This window comes from Ambystoma mexicanum, chromosome 1q (genome assembly GCF_040938575.1).
Source record: "Ambystoma mexicanum isolate Mex_15411 chromosome 1q, UKY_AmexF1_1, whole genome shotgun sequence".
Lineage (NCBI taxonomy): Eukaryota > Metazoa > Chordata > Amphibia > Caudata > Ambystomatidae > Ambystoma > Ambystoma mexicanum.
The window spans coordinates 960,870,927-960,893,418 of record NC_090922.1 but is presented as its reverse complement, the minus strand read 5'-3'; the positions used below and the strand labels follow the sequence as shown (position 1 = coordinate 960,893,418).

The following is a 22,492-nucleotide window of genomic DNA, read 5'->3' as shown; positions in this document are numbered from 1 at the left end:
CCTTTCTTGGTGCTGTTAACGTAGCTAACATTTGAACTAGTCCTGATGTTCATTAAAGAAAGGTGCTATCTTAATGATGCGAGTGCAAAAGTGTATCTGGTAGCAGAGCCATTGTTGCATGTGTACGATTTGGTGAGGAAGGATTGGCATTTTTAAGCATCTGCTCTAAGCAACTTGTGTGTGTAACTCGAATGTCAGTGGTTAGAACGTCAGAGGTTAGATTTCTGGTATGTCTACTCAACATGTTCAATTCCCAGGTCGACAAACAGGCCTTCCTTTTCAGTTTGGACAGAGTGAGGGGATGGGTGGCACTTGTTTCCTTCAGCAATAGATGGTTATGTAATTATCGTATAATGTGTATCATCTAGGAATGCTTGGCGACATGAGAATTTTTTTTTAATTATGAAAACGCTCTTTGAAATGGACCTTTACAGCTTTGGGACCAAGTGCTATGAGTGTAATTGAGGAGAGAGATGTTCAAGTAACGCGGCAAGTATATGACGAAGAGAATGGGTGAAATTATTATTTTTTTTTTGTTGTTGTTGTACTAAAGCGTTCAGGTTTTGGCTCATTATAACCAATACTGTTATGTTTGTGCTGTCTGGTCCTTCTTGGTGTACCATCCTGTTTTTGTTTGTCCGTTTTTCGTGTCTCAAGTTCCTTTATGGTGGTGAGAATGCATTATCTCAGTGGGGGGTTTGCATTTTAATTTTTCTTGTGTAAGCCACTCTAAATTCACTGCGACAGTCGGCTCACTAACTCCTATGTCCCCTCCCCTTTCCTCCATACTTGTGGGACATTCCATCCTTTGGGACGGACCCGGAGCACTGTTAAAAAGCATCAAAACTTGAATTTCTAGTCCTTTTATTTTTACTTGGGCCACCAAAGGTGGCCGTAACCCTGCCCTCCTGAGTTGTGCATCACCCTTCAGTCCTTTTCTCTGTGCGGTGGGACGCACTAGCATCACTGGGAATTTTTTCTTTTTATTCCCTTTCCCTTTGTCCTTCCTGCTCCGGTTCCACGGTCAGCTTGTCCTCCGTATATGCTGGAGCGTCTGGGATTTGTGTCCTGTTCATCCTGCGAACATCGCTTTGCAAGGGTGGATCCACACTTTTTGCCTAGAGTGTCTCGGCCCGGAACATCGTTGGGAGTTGTGCTTCTATTGCACTCCCTTTCTGTGCCGGCACTCCAGCGTCGTCTTGTCAGATGGGAGGAGGTGTTTCAATGCGCTACTCCGCCGCATTTGCACTTTCATCGATCAGAAGAAACTTGCGGTGAGTTCTTTCCTTTCCGGGGTCTTCAATGACCGGGAGGGACTCAAGTGGCTCTACTACCAGGGATATCCCTCAGGTGTCCTGCAAGGGGCCTAATGAGTGCACCAGAGACTCCTCCGAGGGTCCCTGCAGCAGGCCTTCCAAAACCAGATCTTCCAAGTGTCCCCGTTTGGGGGCTAAGGTTGGGCCCAGTTCTTCTGTGTCTCTGGATACCAGGGTTCACCCTGGGGCTTCTGCATCTGGAGCTAACTGCACGGAGCTAACTGCACGGAGTCTCGGCTCGAGGCCCTCCCCCCCCTCGATGTGGCTAAACGTACCAGGGTTAAACTTGAGGTTCCCTTTCTTAGGGATAAATCGGACCCCAATGGAATTTAGGGATCCTCATCAATCGTCATGGCTGTAAGGTACATCCCTCAGCCTTCACACACGCATGGCTGTGGTGATACCAGTTCTGTTGAGGGGGCAAGAAAGGCGGTCACGCACCACAGTCCTTCCAGTACCAGCTCTGCCGAGGATCCTCCACTAGAGGCTAATTCTGGGGCAGTCCCTAAGGTGTCGAGTTAACACTCTAGATCTGCCAGCACTGGCTCTGCCGACGTTCCTTGCTTCAAGGCTAATATGGCACACCAGACCCCTGACTCACTTGAGGAGACTATTGCCTCACTTGCTCCTGTAACGCAGTTCACCTCAGGTGTTGACAAAATGACAGCCCAACCTCCGCAGACCATGGCAGCCATTCTGATTACCTCCCATACACTGTTCACTACAGCTGGTGCTGGGTGGGCCTCCTTTTGGGGCAGAGCATACTTTCCCACGCTTTTTGGATAAGAACCCGTTCCGCCCTCCGATGGACTGGCGTTCTCGGACACCGCTGCATCATACAGTCTCGCTCCCTCCTGCATCTGCACCCTTGATCTATGTGAACCCAATTGGTGGAGGTCCATCCTGGCAACCATCCTCATTGCGTTCATGGGGATATGCCCCTTCAGAGCAGCTTCTATCCTCTCCAGCGCCTAGACCTTCTTCCGAGGATGTGTTTTTTTTTTTTTTTTTTTGGGAAATTTTAGACGCTGATGCATTCTGATCCCATTAAGGCGTACTTTAAGGATCTGTTTAGGGAAAGTAATCCTAGACCTCCTATACTACCTCCTGCACTGGCAGATCATACACAGGTGGCGCCACCTCCACCTCTTCCTGCCGGACCTCCTCCACCACTTCCTCCTCTGACTCATGGCTTCTTGCGTGTTGGCTCTACTGTTTGCATACCTGAAGATGTGGCACACTCCGCTAGCTCTTCAGAGCTGCTGGTCCCAGGCTTCGGATCCAGATTCCAAGATGATTCCAGTTCCATCCTGCATGATGGCGGATCTACAATGGTGGTCTTCCGCCAGCAACCTTTCAGTGGGGAGACCACCTTCAAGGAGCCCTGCCCACAATTAACAGTCACTACAGACTCCTCCCTTCTGGGGTGTAGAGCGAAGCTACATCACATCGAGGTGTTCGATTTGTGGATGCCTCATGACAGGCAGTTCCATATCCATTACCTGGAAATCCTGGTTGTGTTCCTGGCGCTCAAGGCTTTTCAACCGACTATTCGCAACAGTGTAGGCAATGTTTTACATCAACAAGCAGGGCGGCACCAAGTCTCCTCTCCTTGTGGATCTTGCCCTACAAATTTGGGACTGGGTCATCCAGCACAATGTTTGGCTCCAGGCGGTACACATCCCAGGGTCACATCATTGTGACCGCAGATACTCAGTCGCAAGCAGGTAACAAGTGGGAGATGAACAGCGATGTCCTCTCCAAACATTTTCCATCAATGGGGCATTCCAGAGGTGGACCTCTTTGCAACTTCTTCAAACAATACTTTGGTGGATTAGCCCTAAATGTTTCATTTAATTTGTCAGGTTTTCTTGCTACAAATGCATATTGCATTGTGTGTTTCAGTACCTCCCAAGTGCAATAGGCCTTGGTTTTCTGTGCTCTTTGTATTTCCTATCTAGTTCTATGAAAGTGTTAAGGCACATCAAAATATGCATGGCTGTGTAACTACATGGCAGCTTTGTAACACATCAGAACTTGCCCCAGCGTAGGGTGGATGCTCTCACTGTATATTATGGACCACTTTGAAGGACGAGTACTTAATGAGAATGTGATACAAAGCCTGTAGTGTATGTTTTGTATAAGGTTAGCTGAGGAACAAAACACACCAGCTGAGCCCAAAGGCTTCATAGGAAGGCATAGACCTTTTGACAGTAGGTGAATATTGGCAGTCTGCCAATTAACCTTTCCCGTCTCCAGCTTAACCTTTGTTTTCTTTACATTGGTTGTGCTGTTTCTCTTGAGATGCATTTGCTCATGCTGCCTACCCCTACTCAAAACTCCTTGCTCAGAACCTGTTCAAAGTATATGCCACCTACTTTTAGACACATTTTCCTAGTGCTGCTTTCCACCTCTGTGCTTAGTCTCCCACTAAGAAAATGGCTGTTTTTTAAATGTTTTTTATTTTCTTTTTGAAGATGCTCCCTTTTTAGATGTTTGAATCCCACCAATGCTTATTTTTTTCTTTTCTCTACTTGGGTCTGGATACCTCTGCCTAACTTCCAGACATGCCTCTGTGCTGGTCTACATTGCTGATTCGGTACTGTGTATCATAAGAATAACGTTGCATATGCTATGCTCCAGTGTATTGATTTTTTTCTTCAGACTTTCCTGTTTTGAGTTTGCGGTTCTAAACAATGATAGACGATTTGTGGTTTAACCTTGGCATGGCTTTATAATGATCACCCTGGGATCTTCAGAACAGACACCACGCTCAGTTGATGCGTCTGTTGGTTTGTTTATGGTTTGTTCCAAAGAAGGTCTGTAACGCTTGTTCTGTTTGGAACGATATTGTGGTGGCTGGCTCATCCTGCCTTGCGCCTTGCGCCTCGTGCCTCTCCTGTCGCTTCCATCCAGGAATTGGAACCTGGGGGAGCGAGGGGACGGTTGGGAGTTGAGGGAGAAATCGGCTGGAGTGGTGAGGGGCATTGGGGCTCCGGATTCATTCTAATTAAAGACCTGTACCTTCACTTACTTTAATCCGCCCTCTGTTGCTACAAATGGCCCATGGCAGGGCATCTCTAGTACTCTTATCGTACTCTTACTGTACTCTCACTGTACATTGACCTAACCACTTTGTTTGTATTGGTAAATGGTAAATTGCTTTTCGATTTTTTAAAGAGGTCTTTCTTTAGTATATGGCATGAATGTTTGATGCACTTTCACAGTGCAAACTACCCTCTCAAGCAGCATCACAAGCACACCAGAACTGTTTCAAGCACATGGGTGTAATTCTAGGATGGGACATCCCGACTTTTGCGACATGCCTTTCATTTTGTGGGGGAGGGAGGGACTGGATTGTGGCCGCTGCATCAATTAAGTGATTGAACAGCGTTTGTCAACACTTAACCGGAAACTGAGGAAAGGCACAGGATCCAGTATTGACAAACAGGCACAGCAAGCATAAAAAGGGGCATTGGAGCAGGGTACAGAAAGCAGTTCCGGGGCAATGGGTCAGGGGTGTAGCTCATACCAAGCTGCTATTTGCAGTTGAGTCTTTGGTCGAGCACGTCACTGGCCTTGTTCTGCTCTCTTTACCCAGCAGCTGGGCCCTGCATGTGTGTGGTCCTGGGATCCGTCTGCAGCTCCCTACTCCTTTGACCATCGGTCATTCTGGAGGTGGAAACGGAAGGGACATTACTGTTGCAGAGCATACAGGCCTCTGCACCGGGTATCCTGAAAGGACAGGCATGTGCTGTGCACTGGCTGCAGTGCCCACTTGAGGGGCATTTACGGGCAACAGACCGGTCTGTGCCACAGTGCACCAGGTACTGTATCCACAGAGGCAGAGTACGGGCCTGCACACGGTGCACAACACCCCGTCTGAGATGGAAATGAAAGGAAAAATGTACCTGCTGTTGCTGGTTATTTATGGTGAGTCATCTCTCTTCTCCCTCTCAACACCTCGTACGTCAGAGGAGCTTTCTTTTTCTCCTCACTATCTTGTCGTTGTTCCTATTTAGCATCCATCCTTCACGTTGCTGTTTCATTCACCCATCCACCCTCTCATTTCCTATGCATCCATCCAGTCTTTTATCCATTGATACTCCATTGATAATCCCTCCACACATCTTCCCTTTTTTCGATCCATTCTTCACCCATCCATACACCCACTAATTCACCCTCAAGCATCAATGCTTGCTTAGTCCCATCATCCATTAATTCCCCATTAATCCATGCACACTTGTTCGCTCTTCATCCATTCTTCCTTGATCCAATGTCCCTTTTACCACCATTCCATCCACCTGTGCACCCTTGGTCTGTTTCCATGCATTTGTTCTCCAATAATCCACCCCTCCATTGCCCACTGCACAGCTACCCATTCTTCCATATCATCCATCCATTGCTTTCTTTACTCATCCATTCTCCCATACCCAGTATTTAGCCATTCTCCCTTAATCCCTTTATCCAGCACCCGTGTCTTTCTTCATCTGTTGTGTTCTTTACAACTAAATGCCATATCATATCACACTTCCTCCATGAACCCATCCAACCTCTCCTATCCAGCATTCATCCATTCTACCTTAATCCCTTCATCCAGCCCTGTTCTTCATTTATTCATTCACCCATTTCCCTTCTCCTTCATTCCATCTCGGTTTCAGTTATCCTCAGTTTATTCCGATCTGTTTCCCTTCGTGCCCTTCACCCCATCTCCTTTTCCGTCTGCCTTCCTGTTTTCCTTTTCTTTGTCTTTACGCCTGTGCACCTTCCCTTCCCTGTTCTGTTATTTATGAACTCTTACTGGAGGTTTCTTGATCAGTTAACAGCGCCACGCCATTTGTTCTAGGAGGGGGCAGGTAGCGCATCCTGTGTACAGTTGCCCTCCCTTTCTTTCCCACCTCTCATGCTCTAGTAAGAATGCAACTTAGAAATAACGTACACAAAACAATTGGTGACATCACCCATGATTTAAATGGCTATAAAGACAAGACAGCTTGGTTTGGCTTTGAAAGGAGCCGCAACCTTTTTAATTTTGAAAGTTAGCGAGAATTGATAATTGGTTGGAGTCCCTTTCACTGAGCACACCGGATTACCTGTAGTCTCCCAAGATTAATCCCTGGTGGTCTCACCATCCGCCATGCCTTGCACTCCACTAGTGGCTGGCTTGCTCTTACTGCCTTCGTGGTGACCCCTGACATTTACCTTTTGAACTCTGACCTCCTGTTAGTCATACTACACACCCCAAAGTTCTATCCCTCTTGCGATGGTGCAGCCAGATGACTCCTCTGGTACCACCACAGCCATCCAGCCTGGCACTGAGCAACCACTAGAACTCCAAAACTCCCCACTAACTGCTGATCCCAAGAGCCTATGGTACGTGGTGTTAATTTAATAAGCATTTATACTGCACGTGTCTTACAACGCCAAAGCTTGTCTAACGAGTTTGCGCGTTGTGCCCTCACCAGGGGTAAATCAGATTTTGGACTGTAGAACAAGGAAGCATGAAGAGAAGGAAAGGGGAAGAGGAATAAATGTGCAACTGACATAACTGTGCAAGATATCAAAAAGGTGGGAGAAGGGGGATATGGTCATGAAAGTCTGCGTGCATGGCTAGTCATGTCGATGGATCAGGCAAAATGGAATGACACAAATAAGCCCTTCTCTGGAGGCTTCAGCATTATTGATGAGTGTAATTCTTTTGGGGGGTAACACAAGGGTGTTTGCCCCCCCCCCCCCCACAAACCTTTGTGACACACCATTTTGTCCATTTGGCAGGGGCCCTCTTTCATTTAGATGTCATGTGTCCCTGTCCACCCCCTGCCCCCACCGCTTCCCCAACATTTCCTGCAAAGCTACTCCACTGTTAAAGCACTGCCACGATGAGCTGAAGTGTAATTAACATGCACATCAACCACAATAGCAGCAGCTGAGCACCACCGCTCTCTCTCCCTTTGACCGAAGAAGTGCATTCTTCTTAAACGTAGTTTGGCAGCCAATTGGGTGAGGTTTGGATCTGCAGGAGTTGTGATGTCCCTCTCTAGAATTTGCTTCATGGGAAATCGCAGTGTGTTTTTCTGATGCCTTCAGTCATGTGTTTAGAAAAGTTGCTCCCAACAGCGCTGCTAGTTTAAAGCACCTGAACATGAGTATGAAACCTTAATTTACAGTTTTATTCCAATGACGTCATTAGAAACTCCGTTTTACTGTTAATCAACAGGCTGTAAAAACACCAGAAGTATGTAAAATGTTTAATATGTGCTTTGCGGCTGGGGAAGTTCACTTGAAATGGTGCTTTCTCTTGCTTAGAGTTAAGCAGCTGTAGCCTCTTCTCACCAATTACGTATCTGGTCTAGGCTTTTTTTTGCCACTGCTAACATGCTTTTGAAAGGTATACGTTGTGCTATCAAGAAGTGAAATGTCCCTACTCTGCCGAAAACTAAAATCTGGGGAGACTTCATGGTTTATGCAAAGGAGACTGAAGCTAAGTGAAAAAAGAATAATGCCAGAAACGGCTGACATCCACTTTCCAGCTGGTCTCCATGCATTTGACTAATGGGGCTGCACATTTCATGCCCAGTTGTTTTAAGGGGTGAATTTGATAGTTTTCCAGTTTTCCTCCTTGTACTCTTGTTTCTGCTCTTAACGACCATTTAAAAAAAAAAACATTTCTGTTTAAGCTGTCTCGTTTTATTTTTTCTTTCCTCTGATTTTTTTTTTAGAGCAAGCAAAGTAGTTGAAACCACAATGGCAACTGTCTTGTTCTGTTAAGGGTATTTTGAGCAATTGTTTGAGATGCATTGTTTTCTGCTTCAGCATTATCCATCTCTGCATGTGCTCTACAATTATGTTGACAAATCATGATTGGTTGGTTGACCATGTGTCTACCGTTGAAACCATGATAATGACCTTGGATGCGGCAAAACTCGAGTTAAGGATCCGTATTGTGCTGATGGGTGTACAACTATAGAATCGCTTGTTAGGTAGTTCACGTTTCTTTAAGAGACGGTAGGTAGTGTGCAGAGTAAAACTGGGAAGATGACCTCTTTTGCCACCTTCCTACTTCCCTCCATAATTGTCATTTATCCTGCATATCCCCTTTAGCGCCTTTGCCAACTGTACATTATTTTCGATGGAATATATGGATCTTGAAGACCTGAAATCTGATAGTGATTTGTGGTAAACGCTTCGTAGTTAACCTTCCAAAATGCTACGGTTTCAGTGTTGATGAAATATTTTCATTCATTTTTTTTTTCTCTTTCGATTTATATGTCGAACTCCAAGCTGTTTGTACTGCATTTTAATGGCAAACAGCTGCCAACACTGCCTCTGGTGGCCAACATGATAAACATGTTTTACTTGCTTCTCAGTATGCTACTCGAATGGTATAACCAGAACTATATATTAGATCCGCACAATCCCACCCCCTCCCCCTTTGTATAATTCCCATGCACATCTAGTCTCCAACATGAATCTGGCATTGACTGATATTCTTGTTCAATGCAGGGCTACTTTTGTAGCTGGTGTGCTTCTGATCTAGAAAGAGGGACAACATTCCATAGATCGTTATGGATGAGACTGCAAACCATGCTGGGCTGAGGTGGAGGGTTGGGGTAATTCTGTAGAAAAGTCGAGGTTTGCCTAGCTTGATGGGTCGAATTGGGATGATGGGACAGCTGATGTGCAGCTCACCTGAACTTTTGGGATGACTATGCCCGATCATTAACTTCGCTGACGGAGTTGATGGAACTTTTTTCTAACAGTTCTAACATCTAGGGAGACGAGGGTTGGAAGACCCATGACTTAGTTGATCTTTTGAGCTTCTTGTTTTGTCGTGCATAAGCAAACGGGTTGGTGGTGTGAACTGGCAGGCACTTTGCAGTCCACTTTAGTATTAGGGCGTTGTTTACAGTATAAAAAAACACCTTGACATTTCTTTACATCTGCACAGCGGTGTTGCTAGGTCTGGCAAAGATCCGGGGCTATGCTAAAGTCGGGACCCGGGGCTAGCTAGTCTTTTGGTTGTAGCCCCTGAGCTTCTATCCGGGGCTACACCTAGCAACGCCTCTGCGATCTGCAGTTAGATCATTTTGTCATGGAACAAGCAACATGCTGTAAAAGAGAAGGGAGTGCAAAAACATTTAAAAGGTGGGGTATAGAGCCTCTCACCCCATGGCATTTCTTTGTAAACCAAATATAAAGCCGTGGGATCTGCAAAATGACACCACCCTGCTTTTTTACTCTAAGTAGCAGCAGTCTCCATCATTTGTTTTCGTTCTATATTGCAAAAATACTTGCAGATGTTTTCGCTCAATCAGAATGTAGCAATAAACCTTATTTGAGTAGTAATTGTCCTTTCCCATGTTGGTGAAGCACATGCATCTTGGGGGGTTTATTTTTTTTGGGCTACTTTGCAAATGGAGAGTTCTCATGGTTTGCAGAGAAGTTGTTAGGCTGGGAATATTTTTGAAGTCAAGTGCCCTTAATTCTGAAAAGTCTTCCTTGTTCACTCGGATAAAAATGTACTTTCTCTAGGCACTAGCCGGGGGAGTCGACTTTTCGTTTGCTTGCGGGGGGTGGGGAGTTTCCGGGTCTGGAGCACCCACGTACTCTGCGCCCCTGGCACTAGTACCTTGGGTGCTCAGAAATGGGTGGTCGTCTGATTGCATTCTGTCGCCCAATCGCCAGCCCGTACTTCGAGCCTCCCAGACACTGGTTCTACTGATAAATGCTTGCTTATATGCTGAGTGGCTGTCTTTTTCGGTGGGTCGTCTTTGTCATAGTTGTATTGAAATCACATTGTTATCAAGGCAATTTTGTTCTCTACAACACCTTTTTAAATATCGTAGACTTATTGCTTTAACAGAATTGCACTTGACGTATCTTCATAACGTGTTTGGGGGTATTTGTAATGTGTAACGCACACAAGTAAACTGGATACTTGCTGGACGGCTATAACGTTGCAGATCATCTATTAAAGAGGTCTGTCAGATCGTAAGCAATGCAGAGATGTATTCCAGTAATCCACCCCTTGACTTTTCAGTCAGTGATGCATTAACAGGCTTTTTACATGTCAGCATTTTAGGATGTCTGAGTGCCATTTTCTTTCTGAAACTGGGGTATCTAAAGACCAATGAAATGCTCATGCTTCGAGTAACCCTGCCCAGGAAGCTTGTGTAGTTATTGAGCAGTAAAGGATGCTGATGAGCTGGTGTGGCGGTTGGAGGAGGGAGAGTATTTTCTTTTAGAAAGATAATCTATTCGGTTTACAGGCTGAGCGATAATACAATCTGTGTCTGTTATTCCGTATGTTTTTTTTACAGTGTTTCTCCGAATTAGCTGGGTGACTTTCAAAAGGAAATATTTACACATTTTGCTTAACCATGACAGCCCTCCTTTTTCTGTTCATTTTAGCCGGAGGACTTTTAATATATATTTTTTTCATAATGCCATTTTGGTCACCAGTTCACTTGCTATTAAATGAATGAAAGGTTCGTCTCCATTGTGTCTGATTAATCTGCAGCCAGGGGCACTGGAGTGTCCGAATCTTTGCAGGGTCTACCTTTTGCTTGGGCTAATTGTGCACTCTTTTAAAGTCCCATTTATTTGAACTGTTATGTACAGGAGAGATCGTATGAAAATATTTGAAAATTATTGATCTGTCGTTGGACAATCGTTGTAAAAGCTAAAATAAAATGCCTTTTTTCTTTTTAAATATTACTTCACGAGGGTTAATTTGAGGTTTTTTTTTTTTTTTTTTTTTAACTGAAAGCTGGCACATGTTTTACGCTGAATGTTATCGTGTTCTTACTGCGTGCTGGCTTTGTTTCCTCTATGAGCTACTAGGTTAAGGACTTCTCATTGCTGCCTCGATTATTCAATGATTTGTGTTTCATCACTGAATGATGTGCTTGCATTTTTTTTTTCTTCAGATGTTAATGCTCCGTGATGCAGACCGATGGTTTTGATGAAGTGGGCAATGCATAACCGGATTCTTTAAAAAATAACAGACAACACCTAAAGGAACAATAATGGTGTTGTCTGGCTCCAGAATGAAAAGGCATTGGCTGCTCCTTCTCATCTGCTTCATACAGTGCACCCAAGGTATGCATGACTTGATTATAGTTTCCAAGTGCTGAATAACCTAGACCAATGTCAAGAATGTGAAATGCCGACTACTAGAAACCTGCGCAAGGCTAGAACATATCATTTAGACCATTATATACATTGGTGTGCTGGCAGCCTTTATCTGGCAAACTGTTTGCTGTTAGTTTTAAAATCGGTTTCGGTCACTATTTAGTTTGTTATACAGTATGAGGTTTAGTTAGCTTTGATGGGAACCTTTTACAAAATAACATTTTCCAGCTGAAGCGGCGGCGCATTTTACCACCTATTGTGTGGCAGATCAATGAACTCCTCTTACCTCCTAAATCCCCAGTACAATATCGTTCTTGGTTATTAATTGATAAATGTGTTGGTGATCTTAGTTTTCTTAAGCGCAAATAATCTGCTGCTCAATTAATAAAAAAAAGTTCATGGCTTTGCGTTTATGAATTGAAAATTAATGTAGAATGCTTTTTCTTGATGCTATCTTTACTGTACACTTAAATAGCACTGTTTGCATTCTAGTCCACGCAGATCAATATCATTTCAATGCTAATGCTCTTAAAAGGCCTTCCACTCCGAAGCAGGAAAATCATTATTTGATCCCATTGTTTTTTTTCTCTCAGGAAAACTGATGTGTTTTTACTGAAATAACCATGCAGCTCGTATCCAGATTTGTCGGTGCATATATCAGTCACTTATGGCATGGGCCAATGCACATGGGATGCTTATCTTTTGCTGATCCATTTTCGTAAACTGTCTCAATTGTGCGAAGACGGAAACCCACACAGCGAGCACAAAGCAATAATGGCACTCTTGTAAAAGTGCAGTTTCATTGCCACTGCACATACGTGCACAAGGCTCTTTGTGAATTTTGGCCTTCAATGAAATCCTATTTTTGCATGAAAATGAAATCTCTAGATGGGGAAGCAAAGAACAGTTGCCACCTTTTTGTAGCAAATGGTTGATGGATCCTAATTAAAGCTTGAATAACTGCATTTTACAGCTAGTTGCCTTTGGTAATTATGTTGTGTTGTGTAAGAATACTTCAGTCTTGCAAGAATGCATCTTTCGTTTTTAAAACGTATTGAAAATCTGGTTAAGTGTAGGATTCACTCCAAGAGTTTTCCAATTACTCGTACTCCATTTCAATTAAATGTATGCAATATACATAAAAATTTCCCTGCAAAATAATTTTAAAAGGTAGGGATATTAGGATTTCAGGCAATTCTGGTGAATGTGAATGCTACATTCTACTGTGCGTTTTTTTTTTCTTCTTCTAATATTTTAACATATTGTAATCAAACTCGTGCATGTCGCACTTAATTTGGGTGCACAATTTTCTGCTTTAAAATGGTTCCCATCCACTTGGACCAAAGAAATGAACCCTAATTTTATCTGCGAGCCCATTCACGGGGAATGTAACAGAAGTGCCTTCACCTTTCTATATACTTGCACTATCAATCAAACCGGGGGTTGTTAGTTACCTTTCTCTTGCACTCCAATCCACCATTGTAATGGCCTTATTGCCTATAAAGACCCAGTTCTGGTTTCTTTTCGGCTTTACATGTGAAGGAAGGAGATTAAATCGGTCAGTGGATCTGAGTGCTACGTGATGCCAGTGCCCTACCCAGAAGTGTCCTTTTCTAGCCTGGGTGGTATATTTGGCAGAGGGAAGATGGGTTACATTTCCACATCGTGTTGATCATCCTCTGTAGTTGACTTTGTGAGCGCTACTGATTGCTAGAGATGAACATCTGTTTATTACACTTCCAATCTAGTCTTTACTGGGGGTTGTAAGGAACGCATGGTGGCAATAGTAAGACCAGCACAAGTGACCACAGTTCAAGGGTGTTCATTGAACTTTTGCAAGGGAATGATCAAATCTAAACCTTACTCTAAGATGGGAGCAAGCTACGACCATCAAATAATAAAGAAAGCTGTCCTAGTGTAGTCTTGTCAACAAAAGGGCCTACACTAAAAAAGCCTCCTGCCAATCCTTACTACTAATTTACAAATCATGTGGGGTACAGTTCATGAAAAGTGTTCACAAAATAAGTTGGAATGATTGGACCGTTGGCCTCCCTTCCCCCATGTTCTCAGCATGAGGTAAGGCGGGTCACTCGTGCAAAGCGCACACTCTGGCACTGTGGCATAGGATACAGTTCAATTCCCACAGTTCAGGACCTTCTGTGTCCAAGCCTCTTTACTCCTGGTAAGGCTCTTGACTCTGAGGGCTTGCTGTACGAAAATAAGGAAACATTATTTTCTTTCTGTCTGGATTCAAGTAGGGTGTTCACCCTGGATCCCCCTCACCTGGGCTCAGATCCTTATAACTCAAAAGGAACCCTGTTCCACGTTGTGCCCCTCCTCCTCCCCCACCCGCCCCTTTACAGGCTTGGATCACCTTCACATCAGTGTGTGTTCTTTCACGGGTGACTCACAATTCACCCTGGATCCCCCTCAGCCAGGCTCGGATCTTTCTTTTGATCAATTAGTCTCCCAGAGCCAGGGTCGGACCAGTTGCGATGTATTTTAAACTATCAAAGACTTTCAAATGTGCACAGGATTTATCAAGACATGTTGCTAGACCAAGTGGTCATTATTCCTTTTTCTCACACTCTGCATCAGTTGGATACCTGAAAAGAAACAACTAGTTGGGCTCCTGGTATGGAACCTATTCTACCCAGGAGGGTTAACTAGAAACAAAATATACAATTAAATAGGCCCAAAGACACTATGCCCATAACAGACCCTCCCAAAGGATTGTAGACCTCTGCATTGAAACTGAAGGAATCACTCTTCAGTGTTGTATTATAGAGATAAATCTCACTTTTTTATATAACGCTGTGTGAATCAGAATATGAATAAACAATTCAAGAAAGACATCAAAATGGTTTGCTGAGACAGAACAACAGGCAACAAGATACATTTATCGCACACAGTGCCAAAACATTTTTGGAACAAACTCCAAATAGTGTGTGTAACAGACCCCAAAATCTATTAGGATTTGTCAAGGGATTCACATAATTTCGTGTACATATTCAACAAGAAAATATAAAAACATATAGAACCATTGTAAAGAACACAAAAATCATTTTGCTTGTGTAAACAGCATAAATATGCTGTAAATTAGGGGAGTAGTGAGTCTACACCAGGTGTTTTAGCCGTTTTTTCAGTGGGCTAAATGTGCCTCATCGTTAACACAGCCTTCATCAGGACGGAGTTCTGTGTAGAATGACGTCTGTGCTATGGGTAAATAAATTTCACAGGCAAAGTATAAAAGAGATGTGTATGCCGCATGGGCTCGTCTCTGTATTCCTCTCGCTGGAGGCATCTAGATCGAAAAGCCAGATCCACGGTGGCGTCACAGCGAACAACCACGGCTTGCACGGCTCTACAGGCTGTACAGCCACACTGTAGCGATGTTAGTGCTGAAACTCCTCGCGCTAATGAGTCAGACGAGACTGCAGGGGCCTGGCTGCAGAACGTTAGCGTTGTTACCAACCGAGAGGAATACACAGAGACGAGCCCATGCGGCGTACGCATCTCTAGTACTTTGCCTGTGAAATTTATTTACCCATAGCACAGACGTCATTCTGCATAGAACTCCGTCCTGATGAAGGCCGTGTTAACGATGAGGCACATTTAGCCCACCGGAAAAAACGGCTGAAACACCTGGTGTAGACTCACTACTCCCCTAATTTACAGCATATTTATGCTGTTTACACAAGCAAAATGATTTTTGTGTTCTTTACAATGGTTCTATATATTTTTATATTGTCTTGTTGAATATGTACACGAAATTGTGAATCCCTTGACAAATCCTAATAGATTTTGGGGTCTGTTACACACACACTATTTGGAGTTTGTTCCAAAAATGTTTTGGTACTGTGTGTGATAAATGTATCTTGTTGCCTGTTGTTCTGTCTCAGCAAACCATTTTGATGTCTTTCTTGAAGTGTTTATTCCTATTCTGATTCACACAGCGTTATATAAAAAAGTGAGATTTATCTCTATAATACAACACTGAAGAGTGATTCCTTCTTTTTAAATGCAGAGGACTACAATCCTTTGGGAGTGTCTGTTATGAGCATAGTGTCCTTGGACCTATTCATTTGTATATTTTGTTCTCAGTTGGATACCTGACAGAGCCCTTCGAATGGCGTTGGGCCACTCTGTGTATGGTATCTTTTGTTGGCCTCCCAAAGTTCAAAATGTTAAGTTCAATTACTCCTTTGGTTCCAATTATAATTGCATTGTTCTTTGCAAACACCTCACACACTCTTCTCTTTGTACAATGCTGCTGCTTGCAACCTTGGTTCAAACCACAAGCTGGTTTGATCAGACTTTGTTTCTGGTCTTCTTTCCTTGCGACTCTCTGGTCTCGCCGTCTTTCTCCTTGTATTAAACTGCCATCTTGGAACTGCTGTTTCCTCGTGTGGTTTGCCCTTCTCAGATTGTGCTTTCGTGCTCCGCCTTTTATACATGTGGAGAAGCTTGATGGAAGTCAGGTGTGTGCAATAATCAGTAATTGCCTGACCTTGCCTGTCCATGGTGTTGGGACATGTCAGGAATACAGCTTTGGTGTTAGTCTGGTGTCGCTCATGATGAACTGTCCGTGAGGAAGTGTTTGTTGGAAAATCGGAGGCGGGGGGGGGCAGGGGTAGAATTCCTATGTATCCTTCGAGGTAGGATGCAGAACATGTGTTATTGGGAAGGGGATGCCGTTTCCCACCCACCGGTGTCCCACTTCCACTCCCCAAGGAACCCTCATCCAGGTGATCCTTCCGCACTGGTCCACATCCAGGAACTGGTTACAAAAGCGATGGGCGTGTCCTGGCCACCTGGATCATAGATCCCCGGGGACTAGCAGGTGAGACACCTTCGGGGTTCTCACAGGGTGGCAGGATCCAAGTTGTTGGGCTTTCCTGAAGCAAGTTGATCTGACGGGATGCATCTGGAATTAGACTGGGAGGTCCAGAGTATGCCAGTCTGTGCTTGGGAGTTATCGCCCAAGCAATCCTTTTGGAATTCAATGGCGGTTATTCTACGATTGAGCTCAAATAAACCGTGTCGGTCACTATTTTGGATTGCAAATTGTACCCAGCAGATCAGTTATGGATATGTATGTTACTCTAGTCTTCTGCTAAAACAGCTTTTGCTTTTTCTCAAGTTAAGAATGTAACCTTTGTGCTTGTCATGGGGTTATGAATGCTGCTCATCAAACTGAAATTTTACAGTTTAAGAGCATTATCTTGTAGAGATCATCAGTCTGTTTTCAGGAGTTTGGTTATTATGGCAAGTTGTCTGAGAGCTCCCAAACCCTTTGGGCATGAAAAAGTGTTTCTGTTGCCGGAAACCAGTGTATGTTCTGTCTTTTAAAGGAACAACCAAGTTCCATTCCAATCAATTCTTTTGCATACGATTTGCTTAGCTGCCACAAATTAAGAGCGTGACCTGGCCATTTTCTCTCCCTCTTCCACAAGGTGTTGATGTCCGGCTGTGATTTTAGATTTTGACATTTACCCTTTTAATAAAAATGTCCATAACCTTTGAAGAGATCTCATGATTTAAAAAAAAATATACTCACATTGTCCTTTTTTCATTTTCGGCACCATTCATGTCATTTAATGTGCATTCACTGAGCAGAAAAACTATTATTAAATGTAATAGACCTTTCGATTTTTGCGTGCACATAGTGATGGGTGACTTTGGCAAAGAGTTGCACCTCTGCCCTTTCCAGATACATCTACATGATTTGCTTAGTGGTAACATCTTTTTTAATTCAGTATAAAGCTTTTGAGAGAAGCAGTTTCGTCTGCTTTCAATTTACCAACTGAAATGTCGCTATCTGGCTTTAAGCAAATCAGTCCAATTTAAAAGCTAATTCTTGTTCAAATGTGCCTGTGCTTGAAAAGTACTGCTTGTTTTGCAAAAATAAAACTTGGAAACTTTTTAATTTACAGCAGCTATTTGAATGTACTGTTTGTTTTTATTTAATTTACACAAATTAGGTTTTGGATGCCTCATTTTATGTGTATTCACCCAATTAGTAAGCTTAAAATGAGAGATTTGTCTTGATTGCCTGTGATTCAGGCGTGACTACGAGTAATTTGCCTCCACCCCTTACAAGGCTGTGATAATTGACCCCTGGTCATCAGTCATTCATGTCTGAAAATGCCCTAGTCTGGCTCCCAGCGCGTGGACAGTCAGGCTCGGTTGTTATCAAACATGATTAAACATATACAGTCAAGGAAATGAAGGTTCTTGACAATCGGATAACATTTTGACTCTTTGCACTTAAATATACAATGATATAAGAGTTTTAACGTGTGCAAAAGCAGATCTAACAGATCATCAAATATATTATGATTATTGTGTAAGTGAAGAGTTGAGTAATCAAATAACGAAGTGATGTTTAGTTCAAAAACACATGGAACACATTTCTGCTGTTATGGTACATTACACTGCATACAGGGAATCCACTTCTATTCTCGTGTAGAGAAGAACTAGCCTCAAAGTAAACGGTTCCTTCTGAGGTTGACGGGATCTGTTTCGTTGGACCTGGCTGTCTCTCTTGTGCTCACTCTCCCCAGCCCTGTTGGCTTCAAAGGGCAGCCAGGTCTGCTGGCCGGAGGTAGAATATTTGCAACATAAAATCATGTACTTCAAGCTATGTCAGAAGGCTTTCTGTATTAAACCTTTACCAGCTGCGCCTCACTGCAAGCTTTTCGACATTGTATCGGCCTTTGAAAAAGTGAGCATTGCAAATCTTTGTTAAAATTAACCTAAGAAGTCCCCATTTATCAGTTATCACTCAGCAGTGTGCTGCTTATAACTGGCAACTGACCTCTTGTGGTTTACAAGCTACCTGGGTCTGACAGGAAAGGCACCATTTCTTTGTTAGCTAAACTGGCACACGTACAAACTGTTAAAGCTGAGGTTCAGTACCCCACATGTTCAGCATGCAGCTGAGATAATCGAAAACGGTGCACAAAAAACATAGCATACATAGTTTGTGCCCTTGCAGTTTGCCTTATTCTAACAGTGTCTATGGGCAATTAAGACACTTTATTTTGGTTGGAGTTTCTTGACGCATGTCAGATGCACATTTTAAAACTCTGTCCAAGTTCTTATTTCTGTTGCCAGTATGTATTTTATTTTTATTTGCTTGTCCTTTTTAGACTTGCATGAAAGCGAAAATATGAATGGTGCAAACCAATCCAGCCTTTGATGTACAAATTGGCATTCTGGCATCGCATTTTGTGCCAAACCATTGTGGAATATGCACAAGTAAATAACTCCATGGTGAAACATTTGTGTTTTTGGACCATAAAACACATTATTTTATTTCTATTGTGGAGAAACGAAGAAACGCTCCCTTTTCCTATTCAATTATCCAACAGACTCCCAAGGGCACTGACCGATTACTACTATATTTCAGTCATATGGTCGGATGGCACAAGAACATAAACGTCAGCACACAGGAAATCGTTAATTGAGGTTTTTACATTTTATTTTAAAAAAAGGTGTTTTTGCCATTTTTCATGTCTTCAACAATCATTTTAGATTCAGCTCTATGCGAGGAATCCGTAATGAGACCCGGACACAGGAGGCATGTTTGTGGCGAGACACTTTTATTAAAACAAAGGGGGTTGGAAAATACTTCCCTATCCATAATATAGGAGGAATTTCCCTACCTCAACCAATGTCAAGATGTCCAAACAAAAAGTATGTCCAGTGTTGTAATCCCATTCTGGCCAAAAAAAGCAAGAGACCCTTTCACCTTGGAGTTACATGCACGAGCCAGGGATTAGTCATTCTGCTTTAATTTGTTCACTGTGCTGCCGTCTGCCCCTAAAGGGTTTCATGTCCCTTTGCCGCCAAGTTTATTTTAAAGTCATTTATTTTGAAGAAATTACTTTGAAAAAAACGAATTCTTTTTGTATATATTGAGGGAGTGGGGGGTGTCCTCCACAAACTCCCCTTCCCAATACTATTCTCCCCAAACTCCTACCCTGCCCTCTTAACCCCTTCTTACCCTTATATATTTTGTCGTTTTTTCTTTGATAAAACACCTGTCCATAAAACAATGCAATACCCCCAAAAGACTCTAAGGTAAGCGTGTGTTGTGTTATGTTTCCAGGGCTTTACAGTGGCCAACCATACTTTGTGTGGTTGGCCACCGTAAATCCCTTTCAGAGACTGTTGGCATAGGTGGATAGTGTGCCAGCAGCTTCATACATGCGCTTTACAGTGACCATTACTGACATAGATAGGTTGGCCCATCTATGCCAGAAATGGTCACTTTAAATGACATGCATGGAGCTGCTGCCACAACCTATCTATGCCTGCAACAGGCACTTTAAATCATACGTTTGAAAGCTGAAGCCCTTCATGCAAGTACATTAAAGTGACAGTTACTAGCATAATAGGTTGTGGCAGCAGCCTCATGTATGCAATTTACACTGACCCATTATTGGCATAGATGAGTTGTGGCTGCTGTCTCATGAACATGGTATACACTTCTCCTTTGTAGAGTACTGTTGGTGCCCCGGCATTTACTGGATTTGTTTCAAATTACCCTAAAGAAAACAATTGTGAAGTGTATGGCCCCCTCTAGGGCTACGCTCAGTTGCTTGTGCTAATTTACCCAGCGTTTAGGACCCTCCACCGAAAACCTTCAACACCCCTTGAGGACTCGTCCATGAAGCTTTTTAGAATTTCATGCACCTTCAGGATCTTTGAAGCTGCCACTGATTCCTGGGTGTTAGTCCATAATACCCTGCTGTAAATAACTCCACACCTGGTGCCGTTTGGACCATATAGAAATTGATAGGAAAATCCATGAACATGGAAAAGTGATTGCATAGTGCAGGCACAACTCTTGCTGGTAGCGCAAAAGTGGTTGGAGGTCGAAAAGGTCACATGCTTACATGGTGCAATAATAACCAAGAACTTCCATCACATATACATGTTTATATTGTACATTTACATACTTTACTTTTTCAGTGCAGAAACAGCCATAAACATTTGTCGCGTATACAGGGTTAAATTATTAACCCATTAACGTTAGTTATATACAATGACTGGGCTTTGTGTAACTAATGCAAAAGTAAATGGATTAGCTAGTCTGTTTTAAAAATAACATAATACATATTCAAAGAGCTTGTATACTGCAATAATAGTAACAGCGTGCCATTTGTGTAGTCATAGTTCATTCTAATGTGTTTCCAAAGTACAGTAGAATCAATTGGATTTTACCATGTGCAAAATTACAACCTAAATGATATAATCTGACCCGATTTTTCCTTCCGTGAACTAGCGAACATGCACAATATAATGAAACCAATATTCTACAATTCATAATCAATATGCCAGTATAAGCAAAAGTGCAGATGAAAAGGGGAACTCTAAGTGGGCTCCATGTTAACATGCCCTATTTAATGAATTATAGTCATGATTCTATATATATATCATACAAGATTGTTAATTTTCTTCGATTTTACATGCACTTTTAAACCTACTTGGAGAAGAGAACATTTCATGATATGATTATCTGTTGGTGTGCACTCAGTTTTTAGAAAACACATGGTATTTAATCCAATTGCCGTTGGGCTTAATCTGGTGGGATTCCAACTTTCACAGTTAATGTTCACTTCTTTTTTTTCTTTCTCTTTCTTCATCTTTTGCAGGGCTGCACAGACCAGAGCCATAAAATGTGCCATTATCCCATTTTTAATAACATATAATTTATACACCATATTTTCTTGCTCTATCTTTCTTCCTGGGCTTCATGCATAACTTGCAGATTGGGAGGAGTACCTGTAACCTGTTTAAGAACACATGCTTTCATGGAGTGTACCATTTTAACTGCAACCCATTTACCCTAGTTAGTTGTTCTTGTACCCTAGCATGCAAGGCTGCTGTATTGAGACATGGACAAATATGGCTTGTCTTCCTGGCTCTTTTTAGTGGTTTTCACCTCACCAAAAGGCTGGATATAATTGAATGTTCAGAACAAAATTCTCGCACCGGACGTGCAGTATCTTGGCACTTGTTGAAGTTCACAGTAACGAATACAGTATTGACTAGCGAATGATTTCCAATAGATGTGTACATTGACGGTCTGCTTGAAAAACAATGAGCTAGTACAGTAAAGGCCATGTGCATTGCTAAAACAGTTTTGTTTTCTTGAAATTTGAGTCATGGCAGAGAACACTAAATGCGCAGACTCTCCTTTTCTGTGTCTGCTTTGAGATTGTCAGCACTACTGCATCAGTTTTTTTCAGAGATCCTATTTTATGGCTTCATATGAAACAGGTTCACGTTGACAGCTGAACATGTGAATTGAAATTATCATTACTTTACGAGGTGGCAGCTTGATGCTGCATTCTGGAGCAGTTCTATAAATCCATTGTGAAATGATGGATTTGTTTGCTAATTATGCTTCTCTCGTTCAGTATACAATTAAAAACAAACATCGTCCCCAGGTGTTCATATTGATACCTCAAAAGACTATGCAATACTGCAGGTGTTGGGGGTCATTACACTATATTTAAATATACAATGTGAATGCGTGCATTTTGACTTCTGAAAGGCATACTAATTTTGTGGCACTGCTTTACCTGAGTATTCCTATACTGAACAGCCACTCTACTTGTATCGCTAACCAGACCAGTCTCAGCTGGCCCTCCAATGCTTGCAAATTATCTGTCCATTGGCAAAAAGTCCACTTAACAACTTCTGGAAAATCTTAAACGCCTTCCAATCTGGGTTCCATCCAGCACACAGCTCAGACTCTTCACTGCTGCACATGAAGCCCTCCTGTCTATGGCTGACAAACTTAGTCGTTTGACAAAGAATCGACCTTTTTACAGACTTTGTCACATTTTAATCTGTTCCTTCACACTGTGGGTATCCACAGGTCTACACTTCGATAGATATCCTCCTACCTGCATGTGGGAACCTCTAAAGTGAAGCTAGACTCCTTGTCTAAACCCTTCACCACTACAGGCAAACCTGGCTCAACGCTCTATCCTTGATCTCCTCCTCCACTACGTTACTTGCTG

The 22,492-nt window shown here is 42.8% G+C and overlaps 1 protein-coding gene across 23 annotated transcripts in view; it reads left to right on the top strand.

The window, feature by feature from the left end:
- Positions 1-22,492, top strand: part of ADGRL2 (adhesion G protein-coupled receptor L2) — a 401,410-nt gene that overhangs the window by 21,215 nt on the left and 357,703 nt on the right. For all 23 annotated transcript variants that reach the window (XR_011287781.1, XM_069641616.1, XM_069641615.1 and 20 more), the window contains exon 2: positions 11,246-11,417. Coding sequence is in view for 22 of the 23 variants with exons in the window: in XM_069641616.1 (XP_069497717.1) it covers positions 11,345-11,417 (73 nt within the window). In the remaining variant the exon portion in view is untranslated. The remainder of the gene's footprint in view (positions 1-11,245; positions 11,418-22,492) is intronic.